Source organism: Microtus ochrogaster, chromosome 16 (genome assembly GCF_000317375.1).
Source record: "Microtus ochrogaster isolate Prairie Vole_2 chromosome 16, MicOch1.0, whole genome shotgun sequence".
Lineage (NCBI taxonomy): Eukaryota > Metazoa > Chordata > Mammalia > Rodentia > Cricetidae > Microtus > Microtus ochrogaster.
Genome location: NC_022018.1, coordinates 47,281,106 through 47,296,704, shown reverse-complemented (window position 1 = coordinate 47,296,704; position 15,599 = coordinate 47,281,106). Strand labels below are relative to the sequence as shown.

The following is a 15,599-nucleotide window of genomic DNA, read 5'->3' as shown; positions in this document are numbered from 1 at the left end:
TGGCCTATGAAATGGGCCTAGGCAGTTTCTTTATTAATAAGAAATCATTCCCACATCAAAAATACTTAAGAATTAATAATTTGAAATTTTCTGTCTTGAAATATTGATCTGAAGAAATCGTTGACTGTTACTTTTCATAAACATGTAGTGCCAGGACAGTAAATTTCTTGCTCGTCTATATAAGCAAATTTTACTACCATTGAGTTTCTGCCTATTCTACTACACAGCACCCTGAACATTTATCAACTGTTTGGTTATCTGTGTGTTATGAGGCAAACCCAGCTTTACTGTGTTTGCAAACTTCCCTCTGCCCCGTAACTTTCCTCCCATGGCTGCACAGAAACTTTTAAGCTGTAGCCCTGTGTCTTAGAGTTTCTATTGCTGTGAAGAGACACCTTGACCATGGCGATTCTTATAAAGGATTAGTCCCTTATTGGCATGGTGGGACTTGGCAGTACACCGACAGATGTCCTTCTAGAGAAGGAGCAAAGAATTCTACATCTGGATAGGCAAGCAGCAGAGAGAGACTCTGGGCCTGGCCTGAGCACCTGAAACCTCAAAGCCCACCCCCAGTAACACAGTTCCTTTAGCAAAGCCACACCTTTAGTGCCACTCCATGTGAGCCTATGGGGGCCATTTTCATCCATACCACCATACCCTGTGACACTTGCTTCTTACCTAAATATCAAACTGTTTTCAAGATAAAGTGTCTAATTTATTGTAGTTTATAATTTTGTTTTGTTTTGTGTTTTACAAGACAGGGTTTCTCTGTAGCTTTGGGGCCTGTCCTGGAATTCACTCAGTAGACCAGACTGGCCTTGAACTCCCAGAGATCTGCCTGCCTCTGCCTCCTGAGTGCTGGGATTAAAAGCGTGTGCCACCACGGCCCAGAGTATTTTATAATTTTAGCACATGGAAAATCATGTTTTTTTTTAATGTATGGCAAAGGTTTTACATGCCATATCTCATTTTTTCCTATAAGATCTTTTTAAAAATTGTTTTTGTTTGTTTTTTTATATGTATGGATGTTTTTACCTACATCTATGTTTGTGTACCATGTACATGCGGTACTTACTTGCAGAGGCCAGAAGAAGGTGTTGGTCCCTCTGGAACTGGAGTTACAGATCAGTTGTAAGCTATGGGTGTTGGACATTGAACAGGTTCCTCTGCACTGAGGTATCTCTTCAGTCCCAGCCCTTTAGTTCTTATTCTGCAATTTCATATAGTATATATATTTTTAAGAACACATATCATGGTATAGAAGTGATGGTAATTGCTTTATCTCACATCCCATTTCCTTGTTCTTTCTTTTATTCATCTTTTTTTTAATGTTTTTCAAGATAAATTTAACCCCTTATAACGGTCATGACTATATAATAGCTACAGTGGTTGGCTTTGCTAGCTTGACACATGTGACCTGGTAGGAATATGTCTGTGTTTTTCCTAGTGAAATTTCATGGTGCCTTTGATATGGTTTTGTCTGCTATAAATAGTAACTGTTTGGGTCTTGTGTAATGGTATCGCACTGCAGTTAGAATTTGCCTTTTCTTGATGACTAATAGCACAAAATAGTGTTCATGCCAGTGGGTATTTGCAATGAGAACAACTGTGGTTTTTTTCCCCCTACCTTATGGCTCTCTTTGTATTTAACTTATTTAAAAATTTATTTTCTTTGAATCTACAATTTTTTGTCTTTCCAAGTTTGGAAAATTGTTGTGAATTATTTTTTTCTGCTCCATTCCTTTTCTTTCTGGTGCTCTGGTTTACATGTATGTTAGATGTTTTAGTACTGTTCCAAGCACATCCTCCCACCTCTAGGCTCGCCCCCCATTTCAAGGTCTGTAGTCAGGTTTACATACATTGCCATCTTCTATCTTGCTATTAATCATATCAGGAAATAGTCAAGTTATTTTTGGCTCCAGGATTTGGTTTATTTTAGTCTGTTAGTCTGTTGTTTAGGCTGCTATAATAAACTACCTTACACTGGGTAATTTATTTTGTAAACAACATTTATTACTTAAAATTATGGAGACTGAGAAGTCAGAGATCTGGGCATCAGCAAGTTTGGTCTCTGGTGAGAGTTTTTCCATAGATAGTGCTGTGTCCTCTTCTGGTCATGGTGCTACTCTCCCTGGGACACGGGTTTTACAGGCACTAACCCTATTCCTAAAGGGAGAGTTTCTGTGATCTAATCACTACTCAAAGGCCTCACTCATACCATCCCATTGGAAAGTACCTTTCAACAAAGGAGAAACAATCAGACGCTCTCAGTTCTCCTTGTTCTTTTTCTTCTTCCCGAGACTTCCTATTTTTCCTTTAAAACAAGCTGTTTTTTTCTCCTTTTCATCCTGAGCATGTTAACAGCTGGTTTGATTTCTGTACGTGCCAGTCGTGTTTTCCTGTTTGCTTATTTTTCTTTTCTTTTTGTCAAGTCTTTGTTAGTTATAGCTGGGAAATTGTGCAAAATATAGATTTTAAAAATCTCAATAACATTTAGTTTCTGATGACCATTTTAGTGATTTTTTTTTTCTGTGCTGATGATTGCTTTGGCCCATGCATTCGTTTCTGCTGAAATACATCCTTAAAACATTCTTTGATAAAGTCTATTTTTAGTAAATGATTGGTTTTTACATGCTTTGATACTGTCTCCTTTTCTTCTCAGTCTTACTGCTTTCCTTGGGCATTCAAGTTTGAGGTTGGCAGTTAGTACACCAATAATTTGACCTGTACCCACCATGGTTTTTGTCATTAGTTGTTGAGAGTGGATGTCCAGTAACAAATATCACTTGTTGGTTAATGCCTCTCCTCCCTAGTAACTTTTTGCATTGCATCTTCTATTGATTTTCTAAATGTAAATTAATGTTTTTTTAATTTACCTTCTTTTTTTTTTTTTTTGTTTTTGTTTTTCGAGACAAGGTTTCTCTGTGGTTTTGGAGCCTGTCCTGGAACTAGCTCTTGTAGACCAGGCTGGCCTCGAACTCACAGAGATCCACCTGCCTCTGTCTCCCGAGTGCTGGGATTAAAGGCGTGCGCCACCAACGCCCGGTGTTTAACCTTCTTAAATGGTGTACATTTTCATTTCAACAATACTCTTTTTAACTCTGGCAAACTACTAGATAAATGATCTCGGCAAAGAGGGTGTCCCATGTTTGTTTCTTTTTTTTCCTTCTAGTGATTATGGATTCTCTTTCTTTATAAAAATCCCTATTTACTAACAAAAATAAGATGCTGCCAGGTTCATGAGATGGGTTATATAGGTCAGTGGGTAAAAAGCACTTATGCAAAGATTGGCAGCTTGAATTGGCTCTCCTGAGCCTACTTAAGTGGGAGGAGAGAACCAGTAGCGTGAAGTTTTCCTCTGACTCACACACGTGTGCCCTCTCACCCCCACTCTAATGACCAACAAGTAAATGCTGCTCTTCATTGAGTTGCATCATCCATAATAAAATCATGGTATTGTTAATTTTGTTTTATATCAGAATTTTGTGGCCTCATTTTCATTAGGAAGCTTAATATTTCATCTATTTTCTGTGCAGATTAGCATTTTTTATTTTTATTTTATTTTATTATTGTTTGTACTCATTCCAACTCCTTGGACCTGAGTCTAAAGAAGGGAGGTTTTCAACCTTCCTAATGCAGTTTAATACAGTTAATACTTTAATCTAGTTCAGGTTGTAGTGGCCCCCAACCATAAAATTATTTTGTTGCTACTTTATAACTATAATTTGTTAGTTATGAATCATAATGTAAACATCTGATATGCAACCCCTATGAAAGAGTAATTCAACCCCCAAAGGGGTCAGAACCCCCTAGTTGGAGGCCTACTAGGCCTAGTTGGTCTAGAGTTCCTTTTAGAGTTTCTAGGTCTTCTGTGGGATGTGGGAGGAGTGTTGCTGATTCGATGACTGATCGTTAAGAACTGGTCTAGATCATTGTCCAGAATTTCCCTCCTCCTCTCTTGCCTTCTACCCAGACTGTGATGTCTTCTAACCTCAGGGAACAGGTGGTATCCTGTTTTCTTAACTTCCTTAGTATGAGAGGGGTGTGGTCCAGTCTGTAATTAAGCAACAGGCTTGGCGAATGCGGCTTGTGCTGATTAGTTGTTTAGGAACTAGAGGGAGCCTTGACTGAGGGATTGCCTCCATCAGTAAGTCTGTTGGGCATTTTATTAATTGTTATTATTAACTAATTGATGCTGCTGTGAAGGGACCTACCTAGCCAACTCCCACTGGGGATGATACCACCCCTGAGTTGGGTGGTCTTGGGGTATATAAGACAGCAGATTGAGCAAGCCATGGGAGAGCCAAGTCAGTAAGCAGTATTCCTCCATGGCTTCTGCTTTAGTTCCTGCCCCAACTTTCCTTTGTGATGGAGTAATTACCTGAAGTGTAATGTAAAATAAACCCTTTCTTCCTAAAGTTAGTTTAGGTCATAGTATTTGTGAATCAGGTTGTTCCTGTTGTTCTTCTACAAGAGACTTGTAGGCACCTGGGAATGAGCACACACAGTCACAACCTGTACTCTTCTGGGAGCTAGTTTGGGGCTGCTCCCTTCAAATGGCACAGGGTGTGTGGGCCTTCTTACTAGTCCTCAGCCAGCCTGCAAATGCTTCTTCCTGTTCTGTCACCTTTGCCTCACTCACAGTAGCTCTTATTAGTAATATTCCTCAGAATTGTCATCAACTGAAAGTTATTAGCAGGGAATGGCCCGCTATTTACCTAAGCTTTGTCTTTTCTTGGAATTCTGTATTTGTATATGTAAACTTTAAAATAATTTTCTTCTGGATTAAGAATTGGATTGGAATGTGCCTTGAAATGTACTGTTTGTATGCGAAATTTCCACAGGGATTACCTAAGACCATCAGAAAACACAGGTATTTATGTTATGAATCCTAATAGTAGCAAAATTACACTTTATGAAGTAGCAACAAAAATAATTTTATTGTTGGAGGTCACTACAACCTGAATTAAAGGGTCACAGCATTAGGAAGGTGGAGAACGCTATTTTATAAAAACATCTGTTGTCAAGTTATTTAGATACATATGCCTAGAGATTTACAACATTGTTTTTGAGCATTACTCTAAAACTTTTATTAATATTGTATAGTTTTTGTGACTAATACACTGCTCCTCTTCTCAGCTGGCTATTGCTGGAAGTCAATTACAGTTGGTTTCCTTAATATCCAGTTATCCTTCAAAACTACCTAGCTAATTTCAAATGCTTTGAATAGTTTCTGTGGTTCTATATGTATATAATTATACCAGTTACAAAAGGATACATTGCCTTTTAATGTTTTACTGGTTATTTTTTGTTTTACATTAAGTTTTATAGGATCTCCAAAACAATGTTTAACACAAGCAGCTCCTTGTTCTTGTTTGTAGTGGACAATGGCTTCACTGTTGTTCACAGTTATTGTTTTGTGTGGGGGTTATATTGGAGTTCGGGGAAAAAGAATACTATATTAAGTAATTTCCTTTTATTACTTTACTGAATGTTTTGTGAGGAATGATGACTGAACATTATCAAATGACATTTAAAATCTTGATACAATTATAGTCAACATAGACATTTGACAGTTGGATTCAGTTTACTGTTATCTAGTTTTTGCACTTACAGGTATATTATATTTATTTCTGTTTTAAACTTTCCCAGCTTCTGTTGGTGTTTATAAGATTTTGAAAATTGTACATTGTCCTAGAAAGTCTTTATTATCAGCTTGATAAAGCCTAGAGTCATCTAGAATTGATTTAGCCCAGAACCACCTGCCCAGAGTGATATTGCTCACTCCTATTATTATCAGTTATCAGCATAGCTGTTAGCATGCTGTATGTATCACTGAAGAAAATATTTCCCAGACTGAGGTAGCTCAGTGGGGAAAGTTCATATCTACAAACTTGAAGGCCTGCATTGAGATCCCTGGTGGCTTTTGTCTGTCACCCCTGTGGTAGGGTTTTAGTAAAGGCGGATCCTGGGGGTTTCGCTATCCAGCCTCTCTGTCTAGTAAAATGGCCTACTCTAAGTTCTGTGAGAGACCCTGTCTTGAAAAATAGAGAGGATGACACCATCATCTGCCTTCAGTAACCATAGACTCTGAAGAGTACTTTTGATTTGCATTTTCCTCATGGCTAAGAATTTTTGAACACTTTATTTTTATTGGCCTTTTGTATTTCTTTTGAGAACTGTGTTTAGTTACATAGCACAGTTTTGATTGGTTGCTTGTATTATTGTGTTTTAGTCTTTATATAATTCCAGTTAATAATCTGTTGGATTATAGCTGGCAGTGATTCATTATGTAGATTGCTTGATTAACTGTTTTCTTTGCTGTATGGAAACTTTTTTTTTTTTTAATTTCTAGAGGTTCCATTTGTCTTTGCTGGTATTAGTTCTGAGTGACTGGAGCAGGGCCTATTTAGCAAGGCCTTGCCTAAGCCAGTATCTTGAAATTTTTTTTTATTTATTTTTATTTTTTTTTGAAATGTTTTATTTACTTTCTCCTCAAGCAGTTCAGAGTTTCAAGTCTTACGTTATAAAACGTTTTATATATTTGATATAGTTGAGGTTGAATTTTGTATGTGGTGAGAACAAATATTTAGTTTCACTCTTCATGTAGACATTCAATTTTACTAAATGCCATTTGTTAAAGAGGCTGTCTTTTTTGCCTTGGGTATTTTTTGGCATCTTTGTAAAAAGACAGACAAAAAACAAAAATCGGTGGCTGTAGCTCCATGAATTGTATCCGGATCTCCCATCTATTGCATTGGTCGATGTATTGTTGTTTTGTTAGTGCCATGCCCCTACTTTACTAAGGCTCTGTAATGCAATTTCAAATTATGTATAGTGATAACATCCAGCATTATTTTTGCTCAGGATTGCTTTGAAGGTCTGTCTTAATTACCTTACACTTTGCTAGGACAAAATACCTGGCAAAAGCAACTTAAGGAAGGGATAATTTGTTTTGGTTCACAATTGAGGGTTATAGCCCTCGCCTAGTGAAGCCATGGCAGTAGGAGTTTGAGGTGGCTGGTGAAATTGCATCCACAGTTAGGATCCAATCGAGTTGAAAATAAGCATCACGCTGAGTGAGATTTTTTTTTTAATGTTTTGTCAGCATTTTGCCTGTACCGCATGCTTTTCTGGTGCCCATGGAGGCCAAAAGAGGGTATAGGGTCCCCCAGAACTGGAGTTATAGACAGTTGTGAGCTGCCATAATGGGTGCTGGGAATTGAACCTGGATCCTCCAAATACTCTTAACTGGTTAGCCATCTCCAGCCCCTGTGTGAAATTCTTTTAAATTTTTGATTAAGATGGATGTTTCAGTTTTTATGAAGAGTGGCATTGGAATTTTGATGGCGTTTACATTGAATCTCTAGGTTACTTTTGGTTAGGAGAGTCATTTTACAGAATTATTTCAATCCATGAGTATGGAAGGTCATTCTGTCTTCTCCTTATGTATACAATGTTCTGCCTACATGTATACTTACAGGCCAGAAGAGGGCATCAGCTCTCATTACAGATGGTTTGAGCCACCACGTGGTTGCTGGGAATTGAACTCAGGACATCTGGAAGAGCAGTCAGTGCTCTTAACTACTGAGCCATCATCTCTCCAGTCCCCCAGTGTTGTATGTTTTAAAGATTCCTGGGTTGATGAAATGACACATCAAGTCAGGGTGCTTGCTGACAATTCTGAATACCTGAGTTCATGACCAAAGATCCACATGGCAGAAGGAGAGAACCAACTCCTACATGTTGTCTTTTAACATCTACCCCCACACACAAAGATACATAAAAATAAATGCATAAATGAAACTAATGTAGAACCTTTACTTTGGTTTGTAACTGGAGGTTTCTCTCTCGCCTGCCAGTTCCCCCAATAGCCACTCTGAAGCTGATATTAATTACAAACTGTTTGGCTGATGGCGTAGGCTTCTTACTAACTAGCTTTACATATAAATTAACCCATTTCTAATCATCTGTATATCACTACATGGCCTCGTGTTACCTCACATCTTGCTTCTTTGGCAATTGCTCATGTCTCCCAGACTCTGCCTTCTTTTTCCCTGTATTTTTCTTTGTATTTCCTGCCTAGCTATATTCTGTCCTGTCAAAGGTCAAAGCAGCTTCCTTATTAACCCGTGGTAATAAAACGTATTCACAGCATACAGAGCAGCATCCCCCATCATTGGTTAGTTGTTTTTTTTTTTTCAAGGTATATATGTATGTGTGTATGTATTTACCTTGGCTATGAATAGGATTATTTCCCTGATAGCTTTCTTGATATAGGAAGGCTACTTAGTTTTGTATGTTAATTTTGTATCTTGCCACTTTTTAGAGTATCAGTTAGTTCTAAGTCTTCTAGTGGAGCCTTTAGGGTCTTTCTTTCATATTCATATATAAATTATACTTTGCAAATAAGGATAGATTGACTTCTTCCCTATTTGTGTCCATTTTGTTTAATTTTTGTCTTACTCTCTTGCTAAGACTTCCAGTACCATATTGAATAAGAGTGAGTTTAGGAGAAGATAGCTTTGTCTTAACTCTTGGTTTTAGTGGAAATGCTTTTTGAGTTTTTTACACCATTTAGTATAATGTTGTCAATAGGTTTATTATACATAGTATTTACTGTGTTGTGTTAAATTCTTTATACTCTCAGTTTCTTCAAGTTTATCATGAAACAGTACCTTCAGAAGCCTTTTCTCCCTTTTTTGGGATGACCATGTGGATTTCTGTCCTTGTCCATTTATATAATTTGTAATGTTTATTATAACTAGCCATCCCTGTGTCTCTGGAATTAAGCCAACTTGATCATGATAATCTCCTTGGTGTTTTCTCAAATTCAGTTTGTAAATATTTTCCTGAGTGTTTTTTTTTTTTTTTTTTTTTTTTGGTTTTTCGAGACTCTGTGGCTTTGGAGCCTGTCCTGGAACTAGCTCTGTAGACCAGGCTGGTCTCACAGAGATCCTCCTGCCTCTGCCTCCCGAGTGGTGGGATTAAAGGCGTGCGCCACCACCACCCAGCTTAACTTTTTTTTTTTAAGCTAAGCAATTGTGACGTTTATTTATAATGGTGGTGTGTGATGGTCAGAATAGTTATGGGGAGTTAGCTTTTTGTTCCTTTATGGGGGTCCCAGCACCTTTACCTGGTGAGACATCTCACTAACTGGGATTTTTGTTTGTTTTGTTTTTTTAATTGCTGTTTCTATCTCACTACTTCTTATAGATCTGTTTGAAATATTCATCTTTTGGTTTTATTTTGATAGGTCATACATGTTTAAAAGAAATTATTTGTTTTTTAGATTTTCCAATTTAGTAGACTGTATAATATTTTTAGGGTTTGTCATTGTTACCTTTTGAATTACATCGGAATATGTTGTAAAGGCTTCCTTTCATTTCTCATTTTTAAAACTGGGCCTTTTTTTCTTTTGGTTAGCTTGGCCAAGGGTTAACAAATCTTAATCTTTTCAAAAAAGTAACTTGGCATTAGTGATGTGTATTATCATTAGTTTCTAATTCATCAATTTCGGCTCTGATATTATTTCTTCCCACTTACTGATGGTAGGTTTTTCATGTTCTCGTTTTTTCAAAGCCCTAAGGTATATTATGAAGTTATTTGATCTCTCAGATTTCTTCTTATTGGCACTTTGTGTATATGGACGTCAGAGGACAGTTTCTGAAAGGCAGTCACCATGTGGATCCTGAAGTCTGAACTGAGGTTATCAGGCTTGGCTGTGGGTGTCATCTCACCTACTGAGCCATCTCTCCAGCCCTTACTAATATTTTTAATGTGCTTATGAGTGATTACTGTAGTTTGTTGGGGATATAGGTTTTTTTGCTGGTTAATAGTGCTCTTTATTGCTATGGAATACACTGTAATAACATTTCCGTGACTACCTTACTTAGGAGCTTCAGTTTGGGCTTGGTTCTGACTATGTTTTAGAGTGTTTAGTGATTTGTGTATATCCGACTGTAATAACCTGCCTTTCCTTTGCTCTCCAACAGCTACATGGGAATTGGTCTTTCTGCTCAAGGTGTGAACATGAATAGACTACCAGGTACACTTGCAAGTGAATTACAGTATTGTTAGAGTCTTAGGACTGATATTTCTGGTTAAAATTTTTAAACGATACTGAGGTTTTTTTAATTAATCACTTATGGATTCTAAGTGGAAGTTGAGTGGAGTTTAGATGTATTTAAATTTCATGTTCTTTTGTAGAACATACATAGCATAATACCTATGCTTTGTTTTTCTGTTACTGTTTTGTCCTTTTTAACTTTATATACTTGTATCAACCACTTGAAACACTTTAATTTGACTGGTTCTGTTGTCACCAGTCACATCCTGACCTTTAATCTTTAAAGTGCGTTGTGTGACCTTGTAAGAGTATAGATAAATGACAGAAGTAAGTTCAGGAGTGTGCAGACAGAAGGAATTGATTCTCTCTCCTGATGTTAAAAGTCGGAAGTAGAGGAAATTTTTTTAATGTAAAATACGTATACAAAACTACAGGAAATACACTGAGACACGAACAAATCAAGCTAGTACTGCTGCCATCTAATTATATTCTTATGTAACTTGATGTGCTTTCCCTGTGTGTTTCTGCTAAAAGTTAAGAGGGTCTTAATTATAAGAATGTATGTAAAGAGATCAAAGATTACATGACTTTTACATATGGATCACAGCCTTGAGAAATTTGTGGTAAATGAAAATTATAATCTAGTGCTGGACAGATGGCTCAGTGGTCGAGAGCATTGCCTTCTCTTCTAAAGGTCCTGAGTTCAATTCCTGGCAACCACATGGTGGGTCATAACCATCTGTAATGAGGTCTGGTGCCCTCTTCTGGCCTGCAGGCATACACACAGACAGAATATTGCATACATAATCAATCAATAAATATTTTTTTAAAGAATTATAATCTATTTTACATTAAAGTTTATGTGTGTTATTCATATTAGAGCAAAATTCCTTTGCTATATTAGCTAAAGAAGTAATTCATGGAATACATGCTCCCACTGTGACTGCTGTGTTTATGTTCATGTTCCTGGTAGGAATCCTTTCTCTTCAGTACTTCTTTTTAGTGTTCTGGGTGGTGAGTTTATTTACCTTAATGCTTTAGACAACATCTTAATGCTGAAATCTCTTTATAACATAGTTCTTGAGAATGTAGGTGTACATTTGGAGGTTTATATTATGTGTTGTGCTATTCTGGCACAATCTTAAAACATTAGTGAATAAATGACAGCTGAGGAACTTTGTTGTTTATTGTAAATATACTGAACCTGTCTCTCTAGGTTGGGATAAACATTCATATGGTTACCATGGGGATGATGGACATTCGTTTTGTTCTTCTGGAACTGGACAACCGTATGGACCAACTTTTACAACTGGTGATGTCATTGGCTGTTGTGTTAATCTTATCAACAATACCTGCTTTTACACGAAGAATGGACATAGTTTAGGTACTGAGATGTTGTATTGCATGCAAAATGACCAAATATTGTGATTATTTTACTAGTGCTTGATGGTTATATTTATTATGTGGTTCTGTTTGATGAACAGATGCCTTTTTATTCTGTTTATATGGATGCTAAGGAAGTGATAAAAATTCATATCCTGTGAATGCCAACAACTTATCTTATGTACAGACGTAACAATAGAAGTACTGCTTAGTGTTGAGCCATTGATTCTAGTTACAGAAATTCCAACTTTGGTTTGAAAAAATTCTTTACTGGTTATCCAATTCTCTAGTACAATAATATCAGTTCTAAGAATAATGTGGACAAATAGTTAAAAGAAATGAACAACTCAGTATTTCTAGCAAAAGATCCAGAATGAACATAGTTAAAGTAGATAGATATGCTAATGGTGACTGCTGAAGGATGGTGTCTGAGACAGTTTGTGGCACAGGACAATTAAATATATAACAGAAACAAAAGACACGGGCTAAAGTGTGTTAATGGAACAAAGGAACATTGCAAGATAATAGGAAATTAAAGACTTTAGCTGAATTAGGTATGCTCATTAGCATCATGTGTAGTTAGTAGTTTTTTTTCCTTTAAAAATGTATTTTTATTTTACTTATGGGTACACATGGACATGTTTGTGTGAATGAATGCCATGTATGCGTGGGTGCTGGAGGAGGCCGGATGAAGGCATGGGATCTACTGAAGCTAGAGGTATTAGTGGTGTGAGCTGCCCAGTGTGGGTGCTGGGGCCCGAACTTGGATCTTCTGGAAAAGCAGGAAGAGTTCTTAACTGCTGAGCCATCTCTCTGGCCTTCATTTCTGTTTAAATTGCAAGAAATAGGAAAGCTAGTAAGACTAACACTTTTAAAACCTTACATTTTTATCATTGGAAAATTTAATATGCTCATAGCAAATTATTTCTAATGGGCTCAAGTGAAGAGAAGCAAAAACTAAATAACCTTAGAGGGCATAAATAGCTTTACTTGTGGATAGTAGTTTGAAAGTTTGAAAGGCGTCGTCTTACCTATAGTGGAATTTCTTTAATGACAGACATTTGTGTTCTATTACATAGAAGAGAATTCTGAACTTCAATTTGCACTGCAGCAGTTTTCTGTAGTGCCCCAGCACAACCCATGGGCAAAGGCTTTGCATTTCTCTCCAGCCTCAGATTTTTACTTAGAAATTTTTTTTAAATTCTGAAGTGCCTCTTTTTTTTTTTTTAAAAAATATGACTTAAAAGTTGTTACAAGTCTATCAAAAAAAGTCTTATATTCTTATCCATGTATCATGTTAGTGACCCCATGCAGATTATATGATAATATTAGTCTTGTTCTTACTGCATAAACTGTTTAAGATCTTAAACTTAAGGGAAGTCTGCTTTTAGATTTGACAGCTCAAAAATGCAAAACAAGACATTTTTAGAAAACCACAATTAGCCTTTTTAACACTAATTTTTTAAACTTTTCAGAGAAGAAATTTTATTTTGGGAGATGGGAAGATCACAGGTGATGTGATTTTTTTTTCCTATTAGATTTTCACAAACATTTAAATCAAACCTTTTCATTGAATAAGAAAGCCATTTTAAAAGGTAAGATGCTTAAGAAAAGGGTACCTAATGATGAAATTACGGTCTAATTTTCTGTAAATTTGAAATGTTTGATGGTTTGCATAAATTTAATAAATTTTGAGCATATAGGTAGTGTAATGATGGTTAATCAGGTCCTTTCAGTCAGTCTTGACTGTTTTTGACTCTTGGCTTCTTTTGCTGTGTGACCTCAGGCAACCTGCTGAACATTTCTAATTCATAAAAAACCATTACCTGTATGTAACACATCAGTGTTTAGAACCACAGTAAGTTCTTCAGGGAAAACTGAAATGATATCTGAAAAGTTATAGTTGCTGAGCACCTCTGTTTGGCTGGGGTGCCAGGGCTGCAGAGGTGACACTGGGAGACAAGTTATTCCTGTGAACAGAACCTCTCTAGAATTGACAGCCAAAGCTGCTCTTGAACACAGCTCCACCCGTTCATTTACATGTTCCCCATGGCTGTAGTAGCAGAGTTGGAGTGTGGTGAAAAGCAGAAAGCATTAACTAACTAGTTGACTGCTTTCAGGAAAGGGCCTCAGGATTTTGGTCTGGACTAGAGTCTAGAAGATCAAATACTACTCAGCTCCTGACCCCGAATCTTGCCAAGGGCATCTGCAGAGGGGACTTGTACAGTAAAGCTAGTGGATTAGTTTTCAAAATGTATTATACAAAGAGAAATGGAGAACTTTTTATTTTGAAAAATAAAAGACGTTTAAGTATAGAACTTAACTAACTTGAAAAATTTAATGTATTTTCTTATCAAGCATCATTTGTTAGCTGAAGATAACACTTCAGAAAGCTTCTTGACAAGTCAGGAAAGTGAAAAGTAAAGTTTAAATAGTTGTACCAGCTTCTTTATAGGCACCTTTTTGTGGTCTGAACCACACATGCTGTGGATGCTTACTTGGCAAATGCCTGAACTTGAACTCTGGAACTAATTTGGGTTTTTTATTAGCATTCCCGATAAGAAACAAAAACTTTAGCAATTATTGACAAGATTTTTTTGATAAAAAAATGTAAATTTGGACAGATTTATTATAAATACATATCTTTGAGAAAAATAATTAGGCTATATTATAAAAAATATTAAAAATGAGATAGTCATGTTTTGCTAAAATGTTCTCTTATTTTCTGTATTGTTTAATTTTCTGGTAATTTTGGTATAAATTTTTATATTTAGCTCCCAACCATTATAAGTGAACCTAAATATAGTCAAAATATTTTGTATGGAATTACAAAAACAAAATACCTCCCAGCTTTGCTTTCTTTTTGATAGATGAACACCGTTTTTTAAAATTTATTTATTTATTAAGGATTTCTGCCTCCTCCCCGCCACCACCTCCCATTTCCCTTCCCCTCCCCCTCCCCCGATCAAGTTCCCCTCCCTGAACACTGTTTACTTATTGGTAAAAGTCATAGAAGCAGAGATTTATCGACCACAAAGCATTATTTTTACATTAAAGTATATAATTAATATATTGTTAAATAGATGTTAGATATCTTTTATCTGAAATGCTTAGGGTCAGAAACATTTCAGATTTTGTATTGTAGGATATTTGTATGTGTTTGTGTATATATGCATATATAAAATGAGATATCTTTGAGATGGAACCCAAGTGTAAACAGGAAATTCATTCAGGTTTCATATATGCCTTACATGCACACCCCGAAAGTAATTTTATGACCTACTTTTAGTATGCCTACATTTTGAATATGACCTATCACATGTGTTGAGGTAGAATTTGACACTAATGGTTTCATTAGTTTCAGTTTAGAGTTGTTCAGACTGTGATATTTATATTCACTGTCTTTTAATTTTCTTATTTTAATAAGTAGAATCAGTTTACGGTTGGGTGCTTTGCTGTTGGTACAGCACAGCACTAGATACTCTTAGGCTTTAGATGCTTTTCCCAGCAGGAGAGATGCTGGTGCTGGGGGGAAGTGGTGCTTCCAGTGTGTGACTAGACATTGCTGTGACCCTTGAGGTCCGTGAGGTACTGCAGAAAGCCTCGTCTCATCTGTTGTGTTCTTTGTAGTTAAGAATGCTGGTAGACTTAAGCCATTATTAGTATTTCAGCTGTATTTGGTACGTGGCTGTGTTGAAATTCCTGTTGAGGCATCTAGGAGCACTCTTCATCCTTCAAGAAGAAATGGATTTCTTTTGTTTTGTTCTGTTTTTGAGATATGGTCTCAGCACGTAGCCCAAATTGGCCTCATTAAAGGTTCTTGTACTTCAGTTTCCTGAATGCTGGGATAACAGGCATCCATTACTATTATGTTCTGGCAAGAAACCGTGTTGTTTTAAACATGAGTATTATACTTGCTTTTGTTTACCTTTAGAAAAAAAACACAGAGAAAATGTCTGCTCCTTTCGCCTAAAGTGCTTTTTATTTATTTGGTTTTTGGAGACAGAGTCTCTTATACCACAAGCTGAGTTTGAATTTGCTGTGTCGCTCAGGATGACCTTGAACTGATCATCTTGCCTCTCTATTCTGAGTGCTAGAATTATAGACATGCACTATAATGCTGAGCTCCAACCTAAAATTTTGTAAA

The 15,599-nt window shown here is 36.5% G+C and overlaps 1 protein-coding gene across 1 annotated transcript in view; it reads left to right on the top strand.

The window, feature by feature from the left end:
• Positions 1 to 15,599, top strand: part of Ranbp9 (RAN binding protein 9) — an 89,131-nt gene that overhangs the window by 39,643 nt on the left and 33,889 nt on the right. Inside the window, exons 3-4 of the mRNA XM_005355094.1 lie at positions 9,996 to 10,048; positions 11,286 to 11,453. Of these exons, the coding sequence (XP_005355151.1) occupies positions 10,000 to 10,048; positions 11,286 to 11,453 (217 nt within the window). The 5' untranslated portion in view covers positions 9,996 to 9,999. The remainder of the gene's footprint in view (positions 1 to 9,995; positions 10,049 to 11,285; positions 11,454 to 15,599) is intronic.